The 27,724-nt window shown below is 41.9% G+C and overlaps 1 protein-coding gene and 1 non-coding gene across 4 annotated transcripts in view; one reads left to right on the top strand and one right to left on the bottom strand.

The window, feature by feature from the left end:
- Positions 1-27,724, bottom strand: part of PTPRG (protein tyrosine phosphatase receptor type G) — a 749,569-nt gene that overhangs the window by 146,189 nt on the left and 575,656 nt on the right. For all 3 annotated transcript variants that reach the window (XM_043441944.1, XM_043441943.1, XM_043441946.1), the window contains exon 7: positions 8,448-8,605. In XM_043441944.1, the coding sequence (XP_043297879.1) occupies positions 8,448-8,605 (158 nt within the window). The remainder of the gene's footprint in view (positions 1-8,447; positions 8,606-27,724) is intronic.
- LOC122425231 lies at positions 2,919-3,041 on the top strand. The gene has a single exon (XR_006264775.1). It is a non-coding gene; the product is annotated as a small nucleolar RNA SNORA26 (small nucleolar RNA).

Here is a 27,724-nt window from a genome sequence, read left to right as displayed (position 1 = left end):
TCATCGTTTTTTACTGTTTTGTATTATATTGTTTTGACTGGGTAGGAACTTGGGCTTAGAGACATTAAGTCACTTGCTCAGAATCACACAGAAAACTGAGGGGTGAAGTGAAGATTAGGAGCCCGGGTCTATGCGGCTCTATTTTTACACACTTTCAGTCACTTTATGCCACACGCACAACAGGTCTTCAGTATTATTCACTGAAAGAGCAACACTGTAGTGGACAAATGGAATTTGATGTTAGTACAGAAGTCCCTAAACCGTTCCTTTTAGCTGCCCTCCAAAGACCCTACCAGGCTGGGCACCCACTACTGCCCTTTCACTGCGGGCAATATACATCTATTCACATTTTTCTGCACTCTGGAAAGAAACAGCCTACAACCCAACACAGGAAGAATCAGGAACTATGAACAAGATAGGAGGTGCAAACAGAAAACAGAATTCACCTCACAAAGCCTGTACCTTTCTTTCCCTTATTCTTTTCCAGAGGCACGTAATAAACACACTTGGATTTACCTTGAATATAATTAACGAACTCTTTATCATTTAGGGAAAATAAATGAAAGTTTTCATTTCTATAATATTAAATTGACTTTTTAACTTTTGAAGTGAACATGTAAAACATTTCCTTCTTTTATCCCTGCTTGGGGAGTTGTAATTGCATTTTAACTGGTGCTGTTTCAAGAACAATTTTAACCTTGAATTGCAAATGTGCTGGCTGGAAGTGTATATAAATCAATTCAACTTAAGTTTTTATTGTAAAAATATTACAGAGAATAATTAGTTTTTAATCTGTCAGTTTGAGTCAAAGGAAATTTGAAAACTATTCATACTGTTTGTAAGATCTGGTCCATAAGATGTGAGAGAGGACTATCATGGTTGAAGGGGGCAAATGAGAGAAAATCAAAAGTAATATAATTACCAACCGCTGAAAGGCTGATGTGCACAATACTTTATAGGCTGTATATAGAAGGGCAATTAAACAAAGCCAGAGTCCATTATAAGAATAATAATAAACTCCAGGGTAAACATTAGGATCTATAATGTCACACCTAAGGTCATGGGGACGTGAGTTTTGTCATACATTTAAGAGGTATGGGAATTTAAAAAAAAAAAAAAAAAGAGGTATGTATGGTTTGGTTGCCACATGAGTAAACAAGATAATAACGAGGGAATATGAAATTCCCAGTAGCCTGGAGCATTCACAGTTTTACTTATTGAACCATGGCTATAAAAATAAAATCTGAGAATGCTCCATGTCTGCGGATGTGCTCTCTCCCCGCAGCTACGGACAGTTTTGGGTGAAGGTGATTATAGAAAGGCCTTCTACAGAAAGAAGAGGATTTAAACCATAATCAACCATGAAACCTACCTGTTATGAGCTAATAATAGCATCTTCACTCACTATTAAAAGAAAGTCTTTATTCAAATCACTGCACCTTGTGTAGTGTTGGAACAGAAACTTTTTGAATTACATGATTCATCAGTTGTTATGGCCTTGGGATAGATAAATATGAGAGGCCCAACCATCAGCAGTCACACATGGCCATTCCACTGGAAATGTGGCTAGTTCCACACATTGAAATAATGGTATTTTGGATACATGAGGTTAAACAAAACACATTATTAAAATTAATTTCACCTGCTTATCTTTAAATATTTTAGTGTGGCTATCAGAAAATTTAAAGTGATATAGGTGGCTTGTTTGTTGATACTGGACAGTGCTGAGTGGCTTCAGCAATTAAAAAAAAAAGGCAACAAAGAAACCCACCTAATATCTCTGAGTACTTCCTGTGGGGCCCACTAGTCTTGAGCATATCCTACATGCACTCCATCAATGAATCTCTATAATGACTCCATAAAGTAGGTATTATTATTATTTCCATTTTACAGACGGAAGTTTAGGCACAGAGTTAGTAGATTAATTGATTAACTTGGATGAAGACTATAGCCAAAAACGGAACAGTTTGGCTCCATATGGAACATGGTCTTAATTCAGAAGAGTTGCTCTACTCTTTGTGACAGGGACAATATTGGTTGAAATAAAAAAAAGTCATGTCACTTAAAGACCCCACATAAACACTATTAAAACTAATACATGAATTCAGCAAAGTACAAGGATACAAGATTAATATTCAGAAATCTGTTGTATTTGTTTACACTAACAATGAAATGCCAGAAAGTAAAAAACAAACAAGCAAAAACCCATTTTAAAATTGCATCAGAAAACAAAATATCTAGGAATAAACCTAATCATTAGGTGAAAGACCTATCTGCTGAGAACTATAAGACACAGATAAGGGAAACTGAAGATGACCCAAAGAAATGGAAAGATATCCCACGCTTGTGGACTGGTAAGAAGTAATGTTTAAATGGCCAGATTACCCAGAGCAATCTATAGATTTAACATGATCCCTATCAAATAACCCATGACATTTTCCACAGAACTAGAACAAATATTCCTAAACTTTATATGAAACTACACAAGACCCTGTATTGCTAAAATCATCCTGGAGGAGTGTGGGGCAGAAATCAAAGCTGGAAGCATTACCCTCCCAGACGTAAGACAATATTACAAAACTACAATAATCAAAACAGCATGTTATTGGCATACAAACAGATGTATGGATCAACAGAACAGATGAGCGAGCCCAGAAATAAACCCATATGCCAATGGTCAATTAATCTACAACAAAGGAAGCAGAAATATATACAGGGGAAAAGAACATCTCTTCAGCAACTAGTGTTGGGAAAGCTGGACACCTGCATGTAAATCAATGACGTTAGGACACACCCTCACATAAAAGTGCAAATGGCTTAAAGGCTTAAATATAAGATATAACACCATAAAATTCCTGGAAGAGAAAATAGGCAAAACATTTTCAGACATTAATTGTAGCAATGTTTCACCCTTTCCAGTGCCCTTTTAAGGCTGATGCAGTGCCGTAAGAGGCTAACACAGGAGGGTAAAGAAAGTCTCCATAAAACCCAGAGAAGAGATTTTTAGAACTCTTCTCTGGATCCTGTCTGGAGTCACAACTGAACCGGAAGATTTTAAGTCTTAGCACTTACTAGTATGTGTGTAGTTAATACCAAAGTCATTAAATTTAAACTTGACCTTCAATTAAAAAAAAAAAAAATTGTAGCAATGTTTTCTTAGGTCGCTTTCCCAAGGCAAAAGCAAAAATAAACAAATGGAACCTAATCAAACTTAAAAGCTTTTGCATAGCAAAGGAAACCATCAATGAAGCAAAAACACAACCTATGATATGGGAGAAAATATTTGGAGACAGTGTGCCTGACAAAGGGTTAATTTCCAAAATATACAACTCAACATCAAAAAAAGCAAATGACCCAATCAAAACATGAGTAGAAGACACAGACATTTCTCCAGTGAAGACATGAAAGATGCTCAATATCATTACTTGTTATAGACACACAAATTTAAACTACAATGAGTATCACCTCACACTGGTAAGAATAGCTATTACCAAAATGTGAGAAAAGGGAACCTTCTTATACTATTGGTGGGAGTGTGAATTGGTACAACTGCTATGGAAAATAGCATGGAGGTTCCTTAAAATACTAAAAATAGAGCTACTATGTGATCTAGCAGTCCCACTCTTGGGCATATATCTGGAAAAGACAAAAACTAATTTGAAAAGACACATGCATCCCAATGTTCATAGTAACATTATTTACAATAGCCAAGTCATGGAAGCAACCCAAATGCCCATTAATAGAGGACCAGTTTAAGATGTGCCCCCCTTCACAAACGCACAATGGAATATTACTCAGTCATATAAAAGAATGAAATACTGCCATTTGCAACAACATAGATGGACCTAGAGAATATCATACTAAATGAAGTAAGTCACAGAGAAAATGACAAACATTATATGATATGACTTATATGTGGAATATAAAAAATAATACAAATGAATATATATACAAAGCAGAAGTAGACTTATAGACATAGAAGACAAACTTAGGGTTACCAAAGAGGAAAGTGGGGTAGGAGAAGGATAAATTTGAGTATGGGATTAACAAACTACTGTACATAAAACAGGCAAGTAACAGGACTTACTATGTAACACAGAGAACAATACTGGACCTCTTGTAATAACCTATAATGGAAAATAATCTGACAAATATATATATACCTGAAGCACTTTACTGTGCATCTGAAACTAGCACAATATTGTAAATCAACTATGAACTCCAATAAAAAATCAACTATCTTCCATTTTTTAGAAGTCATGCAAATAAAACAGTCTTTTTGATAGAACCTCCAAGAAGCACTTCAACAAAACTGATGCTAGGGGAGATTATATGCAGTGTCATATTTCAAACTATAGAAGCCAACAGTCTTGGAAAGTGAAGGTTGGGGTAGTCTCCAATGGCCAAAGTATCACCATCTGACAGCCACTGTTACAGAATGAAACACATCCTAGATAGTAGACTAAAAATTATCACGTTCCCTGACTGATCATGAATATAAGGCAGGGACCCATCTTAATGTGCTGGTCCCTGTCCCTCTGGCCTCCTAGGCCAGGACTGAGGGTGCCGCTGTTTTGTTTGGGTGACAAATCACGGTTGGGTTTTTGCCTGATATTTACAGTTGACCTTGAGGGGAGCCACACAAGCCATGCTGACTGCTGACCAACCAAGCCAACCAACGTGCTTCTGTTACCTACACCACATTCAAATCACAGAAGCCAGTGTCAGAGCTCACTGGCTGCAGGGCTGGTTTGAATGCCCAAGGAAACCCACAAAAGAGGCTCATATTTACTCAGGAAGACATCCACATCATGGAAATCCACATCATACAAGTCAACAGTAAGCGCTCAGCACTCTATTTTAGGGTGAACCTGCTCTGCTTTTCATGGCTGGCAGGTCCCCACCCTGTACAAGAGAAGAGTCTTTGGAGAAAAGGAAGGATGAATGACTAGGAAGGCTATTTTTTTCCTGACAGAAGCAGACATGGAGTTCTGCCTACTTGTCTTCTCTGAATTGGCCATTTGCCTGTCTGAAATGAACATTCTGTGCTAACTTCAGAAAGAATGTTGGCAGGCTCAAGGTGGGAAGGGCTGAAACGGTCATACTTGGATGGCTAACACTTTCCTGTCTGAGGACTGACACAGCAGTGACCTCCACTCAGCTCACCAGCGAGGAACCAGGGTGGCCACAAGAAAATGAGGTGCTTCCTCCCTTGGGAAACAGGAAAGGATATATGAAGCTGTGCTTGATGCAAGTGAAGCATTATCTAAAGATGGCTTAGAGGCAAGAAACGGGGGAGCCAGTATGACTAATTTATTTCTTCACTATTCTCTTGAAACAATAGTATCTACAGAGAGGCCATATACTGAAAATCGCAGGAAAAAAAAAAACTCTTCCATTATTTCTCTTTGAGAGTATGAGTAGCAGAGTAGAAGCATAAAAAGATGTTAACAAAGCACGTTTTAAGATACCCAGTTCCCAAATGTCAAAATGCTTCTCATTGACAAATACTTGACAAGACATCCAAGCCTAAAACTCTGTCTTTTGTTTAAGCTTCACCAAACTGCAATAAAACCCAGTATGTGTTAAAGGTCTATTTCACCTCAGCCAAACAATTACCTCTCTCTGTCTCCCCCTTACACGGTACCCTCCAAAGAAAACAAAACAAAAAAAGCCAAACTTGAATTTTCTAACCTCATTATCCCAAGCTTTTGTATCTTTGAAGACAAAAGCATTTATCTTGATAGACAAAAAGGGTCCCATTTCAAAGCTCTGTCCCCCGCCCCGAACCTTGAGGATATAAATATTTGGACTGCAGTTTTCTTACATTTTAATAAAACAATGCTGGCCTCACCATGAGGAAGAAAATTTGTTTTACATTTCATTATCTCCTTAAAGCCAGCAGATCCTGTTCAGCAACCAAATTGCTAGTCCTTCTTTTTTCATCACAATGGAATTAAAAGGAAAAAAAGAAAACTCTGAAAGTAAAATGTCTGCCAACTGTAGTAAGGCCAAATTAATCTGTTTCCTCTGGTCCCACAGCACCTACTTTTTCTAGTGGGCTCTCTCTCCTTCACATAGGTCCTTCTAGATAATCTGTTCCATTCCCACCTCCCTCCCCGCCCAGAATGGCAACAAACACTGATGTCTCTGGATACAACCAGCCCCTCTGCTGATATATTAAGAAATGGACACAAGACCAAGGCCATCCAACTTGTTGTTGGCTAACTTCTACTCAGATCTATCTTCCTGAATACTTGATACAAGATCCAGACCACTAACAGCTGGCAGCTGGGTGGTGCTGCAGAAGACTCCTCAGAGTTGCTTGGACAGCAGGAAATCAAACCAGTCAATCCTAAAGGAAATCAACCCTGAATGTTCATTGAAAGGGCTGATGCTGACGCTGAAGCTCCAATACTTCGGCAGTTGATGTGAACAGTCAACTCGTTGGAAAAGACCCTGATGCTGACAAAGACTGAGGGTAAGAGGAGGAGGGGGCGACAGGATGAAATGGTTGGATGGCATCACCGACTCAATGGACATGAGGTTAAGCAAACTCTGGAAGATTGTGAAGGACAGGGAAGCCTGGTGTGTTGTTGTTCATGGGGTTGCAAAGAGTTGGGCACAACTTAGCAAAAGAACAACAAACCTTATTAGGCTTCAATCCCCTCCGAAGAAGACCACACTCAAACAGAGAGAGAGAGAGATAGTACCAGAGTTTTGCAAAAGGACAGAATCACAAAGCTGTGGCAGAAACTCTTAAGATGTAAGAGCTGGCCCCTAAAAGACAGAGAGTAAAACTTGTGCCTCACTTGCTCGTAACAGTCCTGGTCATGATGTCTTCATCTCAGGATGTCCCTACCTCTGGTTTCGTTCAAATACTCCCTCTTCTGAAGCTATTTTAAGTGAGTTTCTGTTTCTGACACCCCAAACAGCCCTGACCAGGGCACAATCCAATCCTATTTCTCCCACTCCGTTTACTGTATTCTCTGCCCTTGTTATGAAAATCTTTGGACTATTTCCCACGTCAGCCAGGTTCTTAATCTTGTTGCCTGTGTCTTCTTCCATTATATTAATTTATCATGTAATTTCAAAACTTCCCCCTTCCTCTACATTAGCTTTATTCTTTTTTTTTTAATGTTTTTTTAAAATTTTTTATTTTTTTCCATTTATTTTTATTAGCTGGAGGCTAATTACTTTATAATATTGTAGTGGTTTTTGTCATACATTGACATGAATCAGCCATGGATTAGCTGTATTCTTAGCTGACCAACTTTAAGGATGCATTTTGTATGGATGTCTCTGATAAGAATGTTCCATTTTTCAAACAGTCCTGGGTCAACAGCTCAAATCCACCGTCATACAAATCCGACCAATCGTTCTTGGTTCTATTTTATGAAATTATGGAGGAGAAATCTACTCTTCTTTTACTGCAATACACATTGCATTTTTCATCAAAAATCATATTTCCCCCTTCCATCTATTAATCCTCATGGGGTGAGGTGATAGCAAGTCCTCTCACCCCCTGGTGGATCCTCTTTATCTGATATTTCCCCCCAATCTCATCCCCATTTCACCAAATTCCTACCCACAGTAAAGAGCTCAGCCTAAGCCCACCTTCCTATTGACATCTGCCAGGCCACACTCAGAGAGACACAGTTCAATGTAGGGGTTGGCAACACAGGTTTGCAATTAGACAAACTCAGGCTTGGTTTTCTGGCTTCAACCTTCACTGACTATGAATCCTTGGGCATGTTACCCAACCTCTCCACATCATGATGTTTTCCTTATTTGTACAACCTGTGTGCAATATACCTAACTCTCAATACTGTTTTGCAACTAAGTTGATTGCATGTAAAATGCCTATCACACAGAAAGAGCTCCATCGGTGGCATTTTATTTTCTTTCATTTCTTCATGTATACCAACTTCTCTTTTCTGAACTTTGGGGAGGTTTAGTAGCTCAGCGCATGAGCTTGGGGGCCAGACATCCTGGCCTCGCAGCTGGCTGTGTGACCTTGGCAGATCAGATCACTTCTGTTGTGTCTCTTCCATAAAATGAAGGTACGAACAGCACGTACCTCATAAGACTGCTCATGAAGACTAAATGAGTTCACGCATATAAAGAGCTCAACAGTTGCTGGCATAAGGTCTCATCTTCACAGAGGGTGGCTTTTATCTGCTCAAGACTGAATACTTACAAGGTATCAGATTTCATGCCTGCAATTCTCTTCAACTAAGTTCATTTGTGGCTGAGCAAGCATGTCTTAAATTTTACAACTCTTGGGTGCAAAAATATGTTTCTTGGAAAGAATGTAAAGAACCAGTGAGAAGCAAAGAATACCAAAAAACAAAATTGTTATCCTGGTTATATTCTAGCAATGTCATTGGGTTAAGTCAACATAAAACAAGTTAAGTATGGAAGCCCTCTGGGGGCTAAATAGCTACCTGATGGTAAGAGATGGGGACGGGCCTCCGGAACACTATCCACTCCACAATTTCGCTACACGGTGGGGTCGTCAGAGAACCTGTGTACCGGTAATAGCTGCCAAGGGATGCAGGCAGGAGGTCCCGGAGGATGAAAGGATCCAGAAAGGTCTCTTTCTCTGTTAAGGGAGAAAAGGGAAAAGAAAAGCACAGTGGTTAAGTCCTTCTAGGCGGCAGACACACAGTCAAAACCCTCGGCATGCGGGTGCCCCGTCACAAGACGTGAGCGTGTTTACATCCCGAGAAGCACAAGCATTTGGTGGTGGGAGCCGCGGAAAACACAGCAGCGTCTCCCAGGGTGTGTTCCGAGACTTCGCACGGCGCTGCATTTCATGAAAAACAGGTTCCATGGTGAACAGCAGTGGGCAACACTGCAACCCCTCTCTCTTTCCCCAGGAAACAGACAAAACATTAGCACAGTTGAGTCATTGAGTCCTGCAGGAAAGAAACAGACGTGGTTTTGTTTACCTCATTCCTTTCCAATTTTTTTCAGCTTTCATAAATTTTAATTGATCCACTGTATTTTAAATATTATTTCAATATTTAATCACAGTTAAAATGATTAATGAGATATTTTATATTTTTTTAACTAAGGCTTTCTATTTAACTTTTTATTTTATATTGGGGGTGCAGCTGATTAATAGCGTTATGACAGTTTCAGGTGAATAGCAAAGGGGCTCAGCCATACATACACATGTATCCTTTCTCCCCCAAATGCCCCTCCCATCCAGGTTGCCACGTAACATTGAGCAGAGTTCCCTGTGCTATACAGTAGGTCCTTGTTGGTTACCCATTTTAAATATAGCACAGTTGTGCTAAGTCCATTTTTCATATTGGCTCTAATGTTTAAACATTATTTATTGAAATATAGTTGACTTACAATGTTGTGTTAGTTTTAGGTGTATAGCAAAGTGATTCAGCTATACCCACCCTTGTTGCATCATAGACCCCTTTTCCATCTAATACTTATGAACTAACAATCAGATGAACAAACTCTGGGACACCCATGTGATGAAGTAGGAAAAGGAAACTAAGGCAACAGTAAACTATATTTTCCAAAGTTGGTAATGGTTTCATTATGGCTTCATCCAAGGCTTACTCAAATCAAAGTGAAACCAAACCAAGGCATGGGCCCTGAAGTTATAAAATGATGGCCCAGAAAATAGGCTTCTTCTTTTTATAAAAGTGGAGGGTTCTTCTCTTAGGTAGTGGAAATGCCATTTAAGCTGAGACCCAAGACTGATATTGCACAATAACTCTGTGAGGAAAACAGGGAGAGAAGAGCTCAGTTCCTATGTAGCAGAGCTGGGCTATGAGCCCAGGCACCTTGACACCAGAGCTTGCACAATTCTGACTCAGCTAAAGAAGCTAAAGTTTACTAGGTGAATACTGAACAGGAAAAGAAGAGCATTTTAAGCTGCATGAACAGCATGTGCAAAGGTCCTGAGGCAGGAAGGAACAGCACAAGAGATTAGGGGACTATATTATAACTCTCCCCATTAGACATGGTAGATCACCTAGCTTCTCTCATAAGTCAGAGAGGGTTGTGACCTCTACCTGGCTATTCAAATGTCCAGTCTGGAATTCTTCCCTCAATCCTTTTAGGGCTATAATAAGGTTACTGTTGTTTAGTCACTAAGTCATATCCGGCTCTTCTGTGATCCTATGAACCGTGGCCCACCAGGATCCTTTGTCCATGGGATCTTCCAGGCAAGAATACTGGAGTGGGTTGCCACTTCTTCTCCAGGTGACCTTCCCACCTCAGGGATTGAACCCTCGTCTCCCGTGTCTCCTGCATTGGCAGGCGGATCTTTACCACTGAGCCACCTGGGAAGCCCAGACCTGCCAACAGTTTGCCTTAGCTCCCTGATGGCCTCCTCCACAAGTGCCCCTGGACACTTCTTGGGGACTTCAAGGCTTCAGGTAACTGCACGGACACAACCTGTGACTTACAGGAGTATTCTTTGCAGCCTCACACCTCCTCCCTCCTTTTCCTTTAGAACAACCAATATAAGTATTTGGGCAAATGTGTTATCCTTAGACTCAAGAGGTCTATGTAAATGAGGGTCAAGGCAAAAAACCAACAGAAATCAACTATATTAGAATAATGAAAATTTCCTTTTGGTAGAGAGATTTGTTAAACAAAACCTAGTATTTATTTCACTTTTACAACATACCAAGCACTCTTCTGAGTATATACATGTTGCAGACATTTAAACTGGTTTCCCAGGTAGCGCTAGTGGTAAAGAACCTGCTTTTCAACACAGGAGACGTAAGAGATGGAGGGTTCGATTCCTGGATTGGGAAGATTCTCTGGAGGAGAGCAGGGCAACCCACTTCAGTATTCTTGCCTGGAGAATCACATGGACAAAGGAGCCTTGTAGGTCCATGGAGCTGCACAGAGTTGGACACGATTGAAGTGACTTACCACAGCACACCGCAGACATTTAAGCAGCACTTACTGTATGTGCCAGGACCTGTTCTAAGAGTTTTGCAAAGACTGATTTATTTAATATTTCAGAAAGTCCTATGAAGCATGACATCATGGGATTACTATTACCATCTCCAATGCACAGTCCTGTCATGTACAACCATGTAGCGGAGTTTGGAATCCAGGCTTTCATTAGCCTGAGGCCATCACCACACCCTTTCCCTTTATAAACCTTTAGAGTATGTACTTTGAATATTCCAATTTTCCAGATGTAGAATTTAAGGCACGGAGGGGTTAAATCAATAAGCCCTGGGTCACCAGTGAAGAGTAAAGCGCGAGCAGTTATTCATGAGGCTCAGAAACTTTGGCAGATTCTGCAAAGGTTTTCAGTTCATTTTTTAAAGGGGAAAATTAAATGTTAGCTAATAAATGCATCATAGGGTGCTGTAATCAAAACGACAAAAGCAATTTCTGCGGGATAGAAGGCCAGAAATAACAGAGTCACCCCTCTACCCGCTGGCAAATCTAGGCTTTAATTTAACCTGGTTACCAGCCACCTAATGATAGGGGAAATCTCTGTTAGCGTGCTTGGCCGGGACTGGCTTGGCTGGGAAGAAGAACCCTTTTGGCCTCTGCTTGCTGCTTCTGGACTTCCTGGGCTGTGCAAATAGTCAACACAAAGCCTCAGGCAACACAGGGGGTGCAGGGTCTGGCATCAAAAACTGCCACCTTCATTTCTCTAAAGGTCGTACACAAACCTGGCATCACACCGCAGCACACCAACCTGCCTGAGGATCAAGGGCTCTAGACTGAAGGACAGGAAAATCTTCCGAGTTTTCCCCAAGGGGCCTGACCTAATATTAGGGTTGCAGCTAAGCACGCCGTATGCAGACAGGTAGTGACAGGACAATCCCTGTAAGCCCGGGGCAGCAGAGCCCCCATCGAAGGCACCCACCTCTGGGAAGAGGCTGCGGCTTTAAAGAATACGGACAGATAAGCCAGAAAAACCGGCACCGCCAATCAGAGGTGGGTGAATTTCAAAAGGTGAATTTCACAGTTTCAAGGGAATCTGGACTCTCATATACATTCCTATACGGGCTCTTGAATTCGGCAAGGACTAATGGGAACTGTAGGCAGGACCACTGCTACAAATACAGCAGTGTTTCTCTGTCCTAAATCAACCGAAGGGCTTTAGACACAGGTTCCAATCTAACTGATTAGAAGAGAACCTACCCTACGGCTCAGGGAACTCAGTGCTCTGCAGTGACCTAAACAGGAGGGAAATCCAAAAAAAGAGGGGAGGTAGGCATACACATAGCCGATTCACTTTGCTGTAGAACAAAAACTAACAACATTGCAAAGCACCTAAAAATTAATTTAAAAAAAAAAAAAAAGGTGCAGTAAGATGATTGGTGGGGCAGGTAGACCTAGTGATGGACAAAAAAGGGAGGGGCTTCCGTACTTATTGTTACCACCACTGTCGCTACTGTTAGAGCCCCCTGGGTCACTGGCTTCGGGAACCCAAGAACCCTTTCTTCAAACCCCATCTTACACAGGAGCCAGGCAAGTCAAACAGCCAGAGTGCAGCCTCCAAGGCTGAAGCTGAGCTGGAAACCCCAGGGACACTTGGAAGACCACCCGTTTAGTCCAATTCTTTCATTTTACAGCTGGGCAAATAGGAAACCAAAGGGGAATAATGAACCCAAGGTCAAAAACTTAAGGAGAATACAGAGGTTGTGACTGGATTCTTTCTTCAAGGATACCACTGAGAATCAGAAACAGTTAAGTCAGTGAGCAGGAAATGTCACGGAACGCTGAAAACTTCATCGGCATCTTCACTTCTCCATTCCTACCGAAACTGGTGAAACGAGCAGATTCTCATTCTACTGGGTTCAGATCCCAACTCTTCCATCTGTGAACTGTGTGATCTTAGTTACTAAACCTTCCCAGGCTGTTGTGAAGATTAAATAAATCAGTATGAGAATGGAGTTCAGAAAGAGCTGGAAACAGAGTAAACATCTCATAAATGACAGATAGGATTCTCACTCTAATTCTTACTACTATTATTATTCCTCTAAACTACTAAGCCTATACTTTGCCATGTACTTCCTTGAATGTTTCTGCATGTGTTTTCCTTTTTTTTTTTAAACAGAATTACTAGTGCCTTAAAGGCACAGCATGTCTGATATAGTCTCCATTGGTCTGAGCACTGTAAGTGACAGTTTTCTTTGCCAAAGCTCTAGCATGAGCTTCAGAATCAACTGATATTCAATAGCTGTGTGGCCTTAGGAAAACTTCTTAACCTCTCTGAGCTACTTCCCCTATCTGTAAAATGGGAAAACTGAGGCTATTTACCCCTCAGGAGTGACAATTAATCAGACTAACAAACATGACGTTCTTATTAACACAGTGGCTTGCAGCCGAGATTAGTTTGTGTTTTAAGCCAGGGACTAGCAAATGTTTCCGAGACGGTGCCAGACAGTAATATTTTAGGTTTTGCAGGCCAAGAGGCAAAACCAAAGATGGTACATAGGTAGCTATATAACAAACACATTTCCACGACTTTATTAACGATGTTCAAAATGCTAGTAACAACTGAGGACGGTTAAAAAAATATACATCTGCTTAGGGGAAGAATGGAATTCTTTAGGACGGGGGAGAAGGCAGGAATAAGATTTTGCTTAATTAAGGTTCACATATGAGAACCTATTCTTAGCTCAGGAGCCATACAAAAACAGTGACACCGGTTTGGTCATTGGGTCGCATTGTGCGCACTCCCGATTTTAAGCGAAGTATTGGAGGGTGGAGCGGAGGTAATGCTAGAAAGCCATCCTAGAGCCACAGCAAGAAGTGGGGGTGGGCCACGCTACATGTTCAGGGGCCTTCATCATTAATGAGAGTTTCTTCTATGAACATACATTACAGAATTAACTCCCAAGTTGTTTTCTTTTTCCCTTGAGTTTTCTAAGTTCAACTCAAACATTAATTATTACTGCTATTTCTGAAAATTCCGTTTTTTGCTCAGTCCCATAGGAGCGCAAGATGGGCAAGATGGGGCACTCATAATGCTTAATTGTTAGAAATAACTTTAGAAATGGTACCCAGTATTTCTAGCACTGCCCACAAAGCCCTCCAAAGCCACAAGGCACTTAACTGGCTGGACCCAAGACCGAGAGTTCCTGAGTATAGCCATTGGAAATAAAGAACGCACTTTTCATCTAAAAATTTACACTCCCTAAGAAAATCTTTATAAATGTACATCTTGTAAATGGAGGAACTGCTAGAGCCAGGCCTCTGGAATTGAAACCTAATGAGTCTACCTAAAGGCCTGACCTAAGACAAGTTACTTTAATCTTTCTGCAACTGTTTCCTCATCTGTAAAATGGGATTATAATAGTGACTCATCTGAAGGCTTATCTTATCAGGAGAGTATTACATGAATCAGCATTAGTTAAGAGCTTAGGAAAGCACAGAATAAGCACAGATAAGTACTTGTTAAAATGAATCCTATTATAAAAGGGCAGTGTGACTCTAAAGCCATCCAGATCAGGACATTCTGCCTCCAACTTTTATCCTAATTAGTAATTTGAATTTGAAACATTGCTGTCCCAGACACTTAACTAGTTGAGAAAAATATTTGAAACACTCTGCTTATCCCACCATTCATTCCATTATACCATAATAAGCAGGTACTGTGCATTACTAGATAAAAGAATTGAAAAGGAATGAATCTCATATTCCACTTTCAAGGATCCCAGTGCTGTATGCAGACAATATTATATTTTAATAATTAATTGTTCATCAAAGAAAAAGATGAGGAACAGGGATGCTAAATTCAAAGTTATTCAAATTGCAAAAATGAATAATGTATGACTTTTTTATTAAATACACACTGTATTAAGTAGTCTACATTTCACCCAACTCTGTCTTTCATTTTTAAGCATTTTGAACGACAATATGAATAATCAGTTAGGGGAGGTTTATTTAGAAAAAGAAATACCTTATTTGAATGCAAACGGAGTATATCCGGAGATGATTAAATTTTTCTTATCAATTAGAAAATTTTGTATGAGGGCTTTAAAGTCATGGTCAACCATTAAATGCAGAGAGGCCCAGTTATCCTTGCAGTTTCCTTTCAACATTAAATTATATCTGGCTCAATTCTGTTCAATTTCTTATTTCTGATAGCAGTGCCAGTAGGCAATCTTTAATTAAAGAAAATTTGAAAGATTCAAACATGCATAATTGGATTAAAAATGTGATCATTAAAACATTAGACGATAATCATCTGATTGATTGCGTTTTTCAGTGTGTTAATAACCTAATATTTTCAATGCTTTGGTTATATAGGAAAAAAGAAAGCCTTTATAAAATATGATGAACAATCAACACAGGGAGCAGACCTATGCACTAATCAAGACCTACGGAATTATACTGAAAACATACGCACACACCGCAATGAACAGAGCGTCGCATTGTAAAAAAGAGTACGGACAGAATGTGATGGTGTCAAAGGGAGGAAAACCCTCAAAACAAGAACTCAACCTATTTGAGGGACGTATATGAATAAACTAAGAAGAGAAAGCCCAAACTTCGATATTTAGCCTAAGGACTGGTTTCTTCAGTGTTTCCCAAAACTTTTTATAAGGAAAAGCGATTTATTTTTCCCTAAAAGCTCAAAATCACTGGGGTAGGACTGGTCTTCTGCTTCATACAAGGAAAGGCACAGAGAGAATGACATTGGACAAAAACTGGGGATTGGGTGATGCTAAATGTGAGAGGACTGCTGCTCAAAATCAATGTGCATGCAAATCACCTGGGACGCCTATTATATTGTAGAAGCCTGTAGATTCTGAGCCAGTAGGCTTGGGAATGGGGACTGAGATTCTGCATATTTAATAGTGCTAATCACAGCTGAGAAGTCAGTTTTTAAGAGGGCTGTGTCAGTGGGCTCCTCTGCCTTCTGCAGCCTCATCCTCTGCTACTTTCTGACCCTTAGGCTGAGCCACATGGACCTCTGGTTACTCCATGATCACACCACCCCAGGGCCTTTGCACTGCCTCTCCACACAGCCTAAAACATTTTTTTTTTTCCACTGCTCTATTCATGGCTGGCTTTGAGACCAAATTCAGCTGCCAACAACTTACTTATATTTGAATGACACATTTCTCAATCAGGTGACTCTCTCTGACTATTGTTCTGAAAATGGGGTTTTAAGCACAGACCCCTTGAGATGGAAGCCTCTGATTGAAAAACCTGAAGATGGAAACGAACCATGTGGCTACCTGGGGAGGACATTCTGGGCAGAGAGAAAGGCCACTGCAAAGGGGTTCTGCATGGTGTGTGGTAAAGTGAAGCAGAGGAAAAGGAAGACTGGAAGAAAAGTTCAAGAGCCCGAATCCGACAACTCAAGGAGGGGGTAAAAAAAAAAAATCAGCTGCTGGTTAAGGATAATCTGGAATTTGGCTAAAAATTGTGAAGAGGCCAAAACACTCAACTGAAGTCAGCAGCTCTGGGTAAAGCCTGGACTAGGCACGTGTGGACTGTGTGATCTGGGAGCGGCGATGGGTCAGACAAGCTGGTGACAGAAGGGCCTGCCGAACAGGAACAAGAAATGGGAACTCATAATGGGGAGAAAGGGCCTGAGGGCCAGAACTCCAGGATTTCAGGAGCTTGGCACCTAGAAGCCCCCACGGAGGTTAGAGAGCATTACATTATAATTATGATGGTGGCAGAGGGACTCAAGGAACTCATTTCATGATCTAAGAAATGAAGCTTGCTCCATCTGACTGGATGGTGACTATCAGACATGTCATCTCTCATCTATAAGGAGGATGGAAAAAAAAAATTAGGATAAAATGGCAAAGATGGGGCAACCAAGTGAAGCTGGACCATTTTCAAGGTGTAGCTTCAGCAAGGCTTCATGTCGTGATTTTAAGGAACAAGTACTACGTTGAGGTTACAACAAGGGGATCCCTGAGGGGTCACCAAGAACCACAGAGAACTGCGGGGTTCTCCAGAGTTTCGAAGGATGCTGGTTCTATTTCATGTACAAATAAAGAAAATGAGGTCCGGAGAGAGAAGGTGAGTGACCCAAGATCACACAGGGCAGTGTGAGGGAGTCTGGTATCCCTTTCTACTACCTGATTCCATGTCTCTGGGCACCTTGCCTGCCACAGATACAAACATGATCAGGTGAAGAAATCTCTCTGAAGACTGAAGAACTCATTTAACCTTGTAGATACAAATCTAATCCTGACACTGCCCAGCTCAGAATCCTCCAGTGGCTTCCCATTTCATTTACAGTAAAATGCAAGCTTCTCACCACAGCCATGAGGCCCTCCAGGACCTAACTCTGCAACCCAACGTCTCTCTACCCTCTCCCTTGTTGACCATCACCTTCCTCCACACCTTTCCGTTATCTTTTCCTTCCTGTGTTTATTTACTGTTGGTCTCTTCTCAAGAGTGGGATAGTTCCACAAGAGAAAAATACCTCATCTTTTTTGGGTACCCTGTACATCCAGCAACTAAAACACTGCCCAGAACAGAGCAGATGCCCAATCACGGTGAAAAGAGAATGAAGGACCAAACACAGCCGCTGGTGTATTTTAAACAACCAATAAATCCTAGATTTCTTCATATTCGTGTCCCCATCAATTGTAAGATGAATCATAACCTCAAAAGTCATTAATAAAGGCAACAAGTTGCTAATTAAACAATGGTCATAGCTATACAATCTGTGTAATTGGTTAACAGTAGCTTTTTTTTTTTTTTTTAAAGCAAACTGGAACCTCTATTACACCAAGACTGTGATTTCTTATCGTATCCCCAGGGCCCAGGACTGTACCTGAGAGAAAAGGTCCATTACCCATGGTGAAAACATTGATCAAACCAAGTCACTAAGGAGCTCCAATTCAGAAGCAGGGGAAACTGTGCCCCGAAGCCGAATCCTGTCTAGTACCTGCTTTTGTAAATAAAGTTTTACTGGAACACAGCCATGCCATTGTCTCTGGCTGCTCTCAGGCCAAAACTGGGCAGCCGAGTTGTTGCAGCACACAATGGATGGCCGGCAGAGCCTAAACAATTTTGCCATCAGTCCTTTCACTGAGGAAGTTTGCTGACACTTGCTCCTGTGTGAAGGGCAGAGTGTTTAGAAGGGATGGGGACAAGCGATCCTGTTCAAGCATAAATGGAGCAGACTACATGTTGACACAGGCTTGTGGAGCCTCTGAAACAGTCTCTGTCAGCGGGCGGAGACTTTAACACACGCCCCTCGGCCTTCACCACAGGCATGGCCTGAGAAAATCTGAGATGCTCCCATGATGGCATCTCACTGCAGGGTCTGAGCAAGCGCGGCTTGCACAGGAGGGTGTTCACCTGATAATCAGACTCCTGAATTCAAGGACCTAGGGTGGCCCTCCAAGGTTAACAGCCACTTTACCCAGGTTCAAAGACATCTAACCTCCTTGAGTTTATTGGCAGCTTCAGATGGCCAAATGTGATATTTGGATTTAAGGATTGGTGTTTGAGTGAAGCACATGCTGACATTAACATTTCCAAAGGGAAACTACACAAAGAGCTCAGAGTCCCAGCAACAATTAAAATGAACATGACATTGAGATCATATAGTTATATAGTAACAAAGACCCAGTGTTACCAGTTAACAGTTTCACTGGCTGCCTCTCTCCCTGACATGGATCTGGTGGCCATAACTGACATGGTGTGTATGTTCTTTTAGACACTCAGTCAATGACCTAATTCACAGAGGAGAAACCTAGGCAGAAACCCAGAGTTAAGTGATTTTGACAATAATTAGGAAGACAGTCGAGGATGGAAATGAAAATTGGTCCAGCAGAATGAATCTGAGTCTAATACAAATGGGTTCAAATCACTGTTCCACTGCCATGAGCTGGGACAAATGAGACAGCTCTATGAGGCTCAGTTTACCCATCTGTACCATGGATTCAGAATTCATATCTCCCTGGGTTACTGTCGAGATTAAATGACACTCTATGTTTAAAACATCAAGGCAGAGCTCAGCACACAGCAAGAGGTTAACAGATAAAAGGTTCCCATTTCTTTCAGCCTCTTTCTGGCCCCTGGTCCACTCCCCTATGCCCTGACCTCAAAGGGACCGGCTATCCCAAATCAACTTTGTGACCATATTCTCCATCACTTAATTTTATTTTTGCAAGACCCAACTAAGTCAAGCAACACACATTCTATTTCAATAGCCAGGTGGTGATGGGGCAGAACTCAGAGATCCACAATCATTTCCTATCACCTCATGGCCTCTACCATACTCACATCAACAAGTAACAACAGGGACTTCCCTGCTGGCCCAGCGCCTAAGACTCCAGACTCCCAATGCACAGGGCCCAGGTTCCATCCCTGGTTAGGGTACTAGGTCCCACATGCCGCAACTAAGAGTTCAATATCCTGCATGCTGCAATGAAGATCAAAGATCCCAAGTGCTGCAGCTAGGACCCAGTGCAGACAAATTAAAAATAAATTAATTAATTTAAAAAAAACCCAAGTAACAACAGTAACTTGTCGCTTGGGGCAGGGGAGGGCAGTGATACCCGCTGACGCTGGGTGCTGACCGTGTACCAGGATCAAGTATGTACAGTAAGTCATTGGCTCCGTGAGACAAACCAGTAAGTGGTGTTACTATTACCACTTTACACGGTTAAGAAAATTTAAACACAAAGAGATGAAGTGATTTGTGCAGGTTGTACAACTAGTCAAAAGCAGAACTGAAACTCAAACCCAGAGCGTCTGCCCTTGGCCATGACATGACCCTGCTTCTACTATACCAAAGTGACGTGCACAGACTAGGGTGGCAAAGTCACCCCAGGGAGCCCCAGGCACTTTACCAAGTGCTTCTGCGGGACACAATGGAGACATTTTAAAACTGTCTCTGCTCTCCACACCCCAGTGAAACAACCAGGAAAAGGGCATTTCCCTGGGCTCCCACAATTCTGTTCTTGTGACGACATATTGAGAAGCAAGCCTGGTTAAATGAGAAGGAGCCTCCAAATTCCAATCTAACCTAAAAGGAATCACTTCTGAAGGCCTTTTCTGTCTCAATGATTGTTAACAGCGTTACTAGTGATCAAAGCCCACAGCATCCCATTTCCTGGCTTTGGCTAAGACAAGACATGGAAGTAGCCCACATCTATGGTGGTGGTTCTGACAAACCTAAATCCAGGAAACTGTGGAAATGGCTTAAGTGGGCCTGTTTCTAGAAGATTTTGAGATCAAAGGGGGTTCAGATAAGCATCTGCCCTTCCCGGATCCACAACAGACATAAGCCAATTAGTCCAGAGCAGGGTGCTGCGTATTTATAGCACACTTCAGGAAAGTTCCATGTAATTAGATGCTGGAAACATAAACTTCAAAGGGGAAATTTTGTCGCGTGTTAAGATGTTCAAAACTATCAGTGGCCTGTAAATAATAGAGTACTGGTTTTTCCGTTCAAGAGGGAGAAAATTTGAATGATTTCTTTCTTGAAGGTTAACATTAAAACAGAACCCTCTTTACTTCCACTGAAATATATTTGGATGATGTAGCAATTTGGGCAAAATCTAAACTGAAGCCCATCTCTATAGAGTGTATCAAATGGTAAGTAATGCACATACTACTGCATGAAGCAACACTATTAGTAGACCTAGAATAGCTACCATTTAGACAAGGCAGGGTTGACAATGTTCTTCTGTAAAGAACCAGCGAGTAAGTAAATATTTAACGCTTTGCAGGCCAAAGAGTCTCTCTGTTATAAAACTCTGCCATTATAGTGTAAAAGCAGTCATGAAAGTGTTAGTTCTCAGTTGTGTCAGACTCTTTGTGACCTCATGAACTGTATGTAGCTCGCCAGGCTCCTCTGTCTATGGGATTCTCCAGGCAAGGATACTGGAGTGAGTTTCTGCTCCCTTCTCCAGGGGATCTTCCAGACCCAGGGATTGAACCTGGGTCTCCTGCATTGCAGGTAGACTCTTTTATTGTCTGAGCCACCAGGGAAGCCTGAGTCATAGACAGTAAGTAAATGAATGGGTGTGGCTGTGTTCCAATAAAACTTTACTTACAAAAACAAGGCAGTGGGCCAAATCTGGCCCACAGATTGTATTTCCTGACCTCTGATTTCAAGGACAGTGGACACATGCCAGGCACCCTTCTCAGTACTTTCCCTGTCTTAAAGCATTTATCATTAATATGAGGCAGATACTTTCATAATCACCATGCCCCCAGGTGAAACCTCAGGGACAAAGAGAACCAACTTCAAAGTGCCAACTATAGTCATGCAAACACATGAGATGACTCTGCAGTCAAATAATAAATCTCTTTGACCTTCAACAACAAGAATGGCAAGAACCAAAAAAAAAAAAAAAAAATCCTCACGAGATTAAAATTTTTCCCAAGGCAGAGGATATCTAGTTGATCATTTCGCCCTCAACACCCAAACTAGCACTTATTAAGCATTTGATGGATGGACACTATGATCAAAGGGGTTTAAAGTTCACTTACACAAAACAGGCAAGAACCCCTCAAATCACATCAATTCATCTCTCCTCCATCTCCTTGCTGCTGGATTATAATAATACAGACAGCCATTTCCAACTAGTATACTTTGCTACCAATGCTCCTTGTGCTAGGATGTCTTCTTCCAAAGTCCATGCAAGATATTTTCAGGAGATTCAGCCATTAAGTCTTGGACAGAAAGTTCAGGCTAAGCTCTTTGCTTCAAGGATAATCAAAATGGTGCTGGAGTGATGATGAAAATATGGTCCTCAAGTATCTCTTCACTTGCCCCTTCAACAAGTCTATATGATGGGCTTCAATCAACTAAAAGATGCAAATGGTAACGCTGGCCAAGAACAGAGCAGGAGCTGGCCTGGGAGTAACAAGAGGCAGTCTGAAGTCACAAAGACCTTGGTTCAAGTCACCCAGGTACTGCCTGCTTTCCTTGCCTTTCTAGGTAATGGGGAACGCGAGAGTTGAATCTCAGAAGGCTTCCAGAGGATTTAGTGATGGCTGCAGGGCAAATCACACCCTGACCTGGTGCAGAGCCAGCATGTACCAGCACATTAGCGGTGAGAAGTCTCTGCTTTCAAACCTGTCACCTGCCACCCCATCCCCTTGGTTTCTGATTTCTTTTTTCTGAATTCCACAAGGAACTATGGCTTCCAAAGTCATCACTCAATGATACAACCCCGCGATAGCCACAGTTCTTTCCTGGGTCTTGCAATCAATTTGTAGAGAGAACAAACTACGTGTCAGGGGTATTTATGATAAAAAGCTTGTAAAAACAAAAACGCTGTTTGCTTGCTGTGAGGCCACTTGGTACTTGATATATCCCAGAAGAAAGCACTGTCTGCATCTCTGACTTTCTAATGCTCATCACTGTCTTCTCTGATGGTGAAATTTAACACACATGCAGACAGGAGCACAGACATAAACGTCCTGCTGACCAATAATCCTAAAGTGAACCCTGGACTGACCACCACTCTGAACATGAAGAGACCTGCCACCCCTCCCAGGGTCAGGTCCTCACCATTCTCCTTCCCCACCCCAAAAAGTAACCACCACCCTTTGCTTTTAGATAATCACTATTTGCTTTTCTTATACTTTTACCACCTACACGTGCAGTCCTAAACAACAGAATAGGCCTTCCCTTTCTTTTTTAAAAAAGTTTTATTTTTTTAATTGGTAGAAAATTGCTTTACAATGTTGTGAATGTTGTGTTGGTTTCTGGTTCCCCACCCCTACCTTTTTTTTTTTTTTTTGACATTTGGAGAACATCCTGTGCATTCTTCAGGCTCCTGCATCACTTTACGGTTTTCAGATGTGCCCATGCTGGCGAGAGACGCAAGACTCCATGTGTTTTTCACTGGGGTGAATTGTTTTGTTGTGTGACCACACTTCATTGTATTTATCCAGCTTGCTAACAACAGGCATCAGAGGCACTTCTGGGTTTTGGCAGTCAGGAAAAACAATGAATGCCGCATTCTCATACACAGCTCATGGTGTGCTTTTATCTGAGATTTTCTAGGGGACATATACAGCAGTGCAACTATTGAATCAATTCGACTAGACACTGCCAAACCATTTCCAGGAGACCTGAGAATTCCTGGCATTCATATCCTTGCCAACACTTGATATGGTCAGGATTTTTAATATTTGACTACCTGGAGCATGGTGCCAGATTATTTTTGATCTTTGTGAATGTAATATCTTTGAGAAATTAACATGTGCTATTCTTTAGTTTGCAAATGGTCAAATGCACGAATCTAAGGGGACAGTATGGTAAATGTTTATATTATACTTATGACATCTAATCATTTCCCAGATCTAGAATACTGTTATTGCCCAGGAGATTTCTTTGGGTCCTTTCTCATTTAATGTATGTATGCCTTTACCCCACTATTCTGCCTCTTATTACCAAGATTAGTTTTGTCTACGTTTGAACTCTACATAAATAGAACCATGCAGCACATGCTCTTTCATTTTTGTGTGAATCAAGTTCATCATTTTACATTGCTGTAGACTATTCCCTCATTATGAATAGACCAAACCTTGTATATCTAGGCTCCTCTTAGAGGACATCTGGGCTGTTTCCACTTGGGGGCCATTATAAACAAAGCTCCTGTGTACAAATGCTTCTGTGGCCATTTCTCTTGGGTACATACCTACATGCGGAATTGCTGGCTCAGAGGGGAAGGCTACAACAGCCTTTAGAAAGGCTGCACCATCTGCAGTCCCCACAGTACCTGTCCTAGAGTGTCAACAGTGCTGTGCTCAGGGCTAGATTTTTTTAAACAGTCTATCTGTGGCAGTGGCAGCTGACAAGACAGCCTACCCACCACTTTAGAAGGAATTCAGATTGTTTCAGGACTGGAGTCTCTTCCAGGTTAGTGTCGATCATGGACGCCTCAATCCTCGCAGGTAGGATGTGGAGAACAGAACAAATATGGAGAACACACCAGATCTCACCACTGAATGAAAACCCTTGGCTGGCAGTCACATAGATTTGCAGAATTTATGTCCTCACTTCCCTTTCTGCGAGGTGCCTAGGTTGAGTCTAGCTATTCTTGGACTTCGTCCATAGACCCGGTGAGTGGATGATGAGTATCCCAGAGCAGGAGAGAAGACGAGTAAAAAATACCCTCTAAGTGAGCCCAGTGAATAAACTAGTCAGTTAGGGGAGGCGTTCTGCAAAGAAAGTTTTGATCTCTCATAGACTCAACTTCCGCTGTGCTGAGTTTTAACAAGAAAAGCCTGTAGGAGCCTCATCGTGTGACACCAGTAGAAAGGCATTCTCAGGTGATAATGTATGTGCGCTTTCACTGATAACTTTCTCAGAAGTGTGCAGGAAGGGAAGACAGAGAGAAGAGCCGTCTCGTTGTGCCTGATGGCTGAGGCAATTTCTAACTGTCTTCCTTACGTTTCCTGTGAATGAGGTCGATACCTTCCTGCTCATTAAAGTAGCACATTCAGTGGAAGAAGAAATCACAAAGAGCAAGGGGATGACAAAAGAGAAATAGACCGTCAAAGCTCAGGACTTCCCTGCTGGTTCAGTGGCTAAGACTCTGCACTCCCAATGCAACGTTCAGTTCCTGGTCAGGGAACTAGATCCCACATCCCACAACTAAGGTCTTGCATGTCACAACTAAAGATCCCGCATGCCTCAACTAAGACACGGCACAGCCAAATACATAAGTAAATAAAAATGAATGTCAAAAAACACCAAATTAAAAAAAAAAAAGACAGTCAAAGGTCAACAATCAAACTACCACTACTATCAAAGTTCCTTCCAAAACAAACCAAAAAACCCAAATCTTTCTTAGATGATTGACAGGAGGGAATGGTTTGTCTTCTGATGCCTGACAGCATTCTAGACTAGGTGTATGTCGAGTCTGCTGGATTTTCTTTGGGTAAATATTATGAAAAAGAATAGAAAGCAGACAATCTGAAAATTGAAAGAAAAATAAAACATCCCTTTTTACTGAAAGATTATACAGTGTCTATTTCTTAGCACTGGTCAATTGGGTACAAAGTACTTATAAGGGTATACTACTATACTTGTTTTTATACTAATTCCGGCTTTTATACCAATTCAGATACAAGTTTATTTTTTTAGTGGGTTTTGAAAAAATTAGAATTAAGACTAATTCTTTGAAACCAATTATTTCTATCAGGTGTGGCTGCTCACAAGCCCTGGTTCTTACATACAAAAAGCATTGTGAATGACTGAGTCAGTGCAGTGAATATTATTCACAATTTCTTTCCTTTCCAGCAGATGCTAGTGGTAGTGTAAATAAATTCTCTGATTAGATACAGTTTAGTGCTTCAATCTGTGGCTCAAGGGATAGACAGGACCAGAATCAATGGCAAATCACCTCTCTTCATTCTATTTCTTCACGCCTCTCAAGTTTGTAAAAATCACAATTTACATAGAAAAATGAACCCTTAAGAGAGCACACTTTCCGCTGCCAAGAGGTTTCCAGGTCTCTCTCCCCAGCATGAGAGAAGCCAGGTCTCAGAGCTCAGAGTCTCAAACATGCCACCTCTATGCTGGTGCTGCTTGAAACCTTAGGCTCCCTTCTCTGCCTGGACAATGTTTATGAACTCTTTAGGTCTCAGGGGTCATTTTGTCTAAGATGCCTGCTCTGTAATCCCAAATCTGAGTAAAGTCTGTAATTACATATTTAACCTTATGTCTCTCCTGACTGCCTATAAACTCAACTGTGCTCTCTATGCGTGGCTTCATGGTGTACTTGTAGGTGCTTAATAAGTGCGCACAAAAGGAGCAAACAGCGCCTGCAAGAAGCTCTGCACATTTGAAAAGTGAGAGGCACAAGTCATCAACTTTTTGGCAAGGTGATCAGGAAAACGTCTTTGGAAGGAAAATGTGAACGGCTGGACCAGTCACGGGAGAACCCCTAAGATCTTCCTTCTAGAGACAAGCTGCTGTGAGGAGGCTTGTCAGCCGCTGTGCCTCCAGGGAGACCGGTCGTGTTAGGATGTTCTAGTCAGTGACCACATCAGGTAAGGTGGGGTCACTCCTGCACATAGAGGACTCTTCTTACAGGCAGCCTTATCTTTGGGGTTCTCCGAGGGCCCGGCCGAAACTTCCTCAGAGATGCTTTCAGCCAGTCCTCCTAGCTTCCCTCTCTTTGGAGGTGTCAGACCTATGTTGGGGTTCTAATGCTCTCCCCCACCCACTCCTGCTCCGTCTCCTCTTTATCCTTTCCAGGCAGTCACTTCCTACCAAAACATGGCCTGCCCTTGAAATCAATCTTGGCATCTGCTTCACGGGGGACACTAGTGGCCACAGGCCAGTGGTTGGCTAATGGAACCAGATTCCTCATTGCTATTTCAGCTGGAGGAATAGGTAAGATTTTTCCTATTAAAAAAAAAAATTCACTTAACGAGAACTTAACATTCTAAGATTAAGACTCCAAGAGCTGAGGAAATAAAAGACAATGGTGAACTGGAATAGAAATCCGTATTGATTTCTTCTTTGTGCATGTCTCTATCATCGTTCCCAAGCCAGACACTCTGTGAAGGGCACGATTATTTATGTCTCATCACATTAACAGAGCATTCAAATCCCTCACAGGACCTTCAACTCAAAACACTTCTAGTTCCAAGAGAAGCTTTTTTACTTTTTTAAAAAAAGCAATTTCAGATGTTTCTTCTCTTTTGAAAGAATGACAGAAGTGATGGGAGTTATCAAAACGTGAGTCAGCCACACCCAGGAACAGAGGGCAAAATCCAAGTTTCCAAGATATTATCCTACTTCTTTTTCTTCCCAATGAAAGCAAAGTCTATGCAGCCTTTAGTTCCTCCTCTTCTTTTTCCAATTTTATATTTTGATGTTTTTCACCTATTTGCATCTTTACTTGAGTCACTCTTTTGGCTAACATTCCTGAGGATGTTAAATACACATGGGCTCTGCTCCCATGAAGCTTAACACTTTAGGAGATAATACAGGGTAAATGGGCTTCCCTGGGGCTCAGTGCCACCTCCTGCCAATGCAGGAGGTACAAGAGATGATGGTTCGACCTCTGGGTGAAGAAGATGCCCTGGAGGAGGGCATGGCAACCCACTCCAGTATTCTTGCCTGGGAAATCCCACGGACAGAGGAGCCTGGGGGCTTACACTTCAGGGTTGCCAAGAGTTGGACACAACTGAGCGACTGAGCACATTCACACAGGAGTAAATAAACAACGTTAATTCAGATACCTTTAAGAGCTTCAAAGAAAGATACCTAAGATGAGATGACAAGGAATGATGGGAGTAGGGAGCCAGTGGGGAGTTGGGTAGGATACAGAGAGAATTGTCTGAGGAAGCAAGATCTGAACCAAGACCTGAAATAATTAGAGGAAGACACCTGGGCTCTGAGTTGAACTTATCTGGCAGAGGAAACAAACAGCAGATGCAAAGACTGGAAGGGGTGACAGTCTGGGCAGGCTAGGGGGAGGGGGTGGTATTCACCTCCTCCTGGGTCCCTGAGGGCTGGCCTGTCTCTGTCTTTACCAGTGCATCAGTCCAGCGATTAGACTGAGTGGGCATGCAACACTTCTGCGGAATAAACAAGTGAAATTACTCAGAGGGGCTCAAGAGGCAGCTGTTGATCCAGCTAGGAAGTGGCAAAGCCGAGATCCCCACCAAGGCCGGTCCGGCTCCAAAGCCCACACTCTCCCCCCACCACAAGGCCCTGATGAGACCTGTGCTGGAACATGAAAGGCATCCTCTCCCAGAATGGCTGGGACTCCCTCCCGGGCTAGGTCCCTCCGTTCGCAGA

The sequence above is a fragment of the Cervus canadensis genome, chromosome 22, assembly GCF_019320065.1.
Source record: "Cervus canadensis isolate Bull #8, Minnesota chromosome 22, ASM1932006v1, whole genome shotgun sequence".
Taxonomy (NCBI): domain Eukaryota; kingdom Metazoa; phylum Chordata; class Mammalia; order Artiodactyla; family Cervidae; genus Cervus; species Cervus canadensis.
Note: the sequence above shows the minus strand (reverse complement) of the source record. Positions and strands in the feature narration are given on the sequence as shown.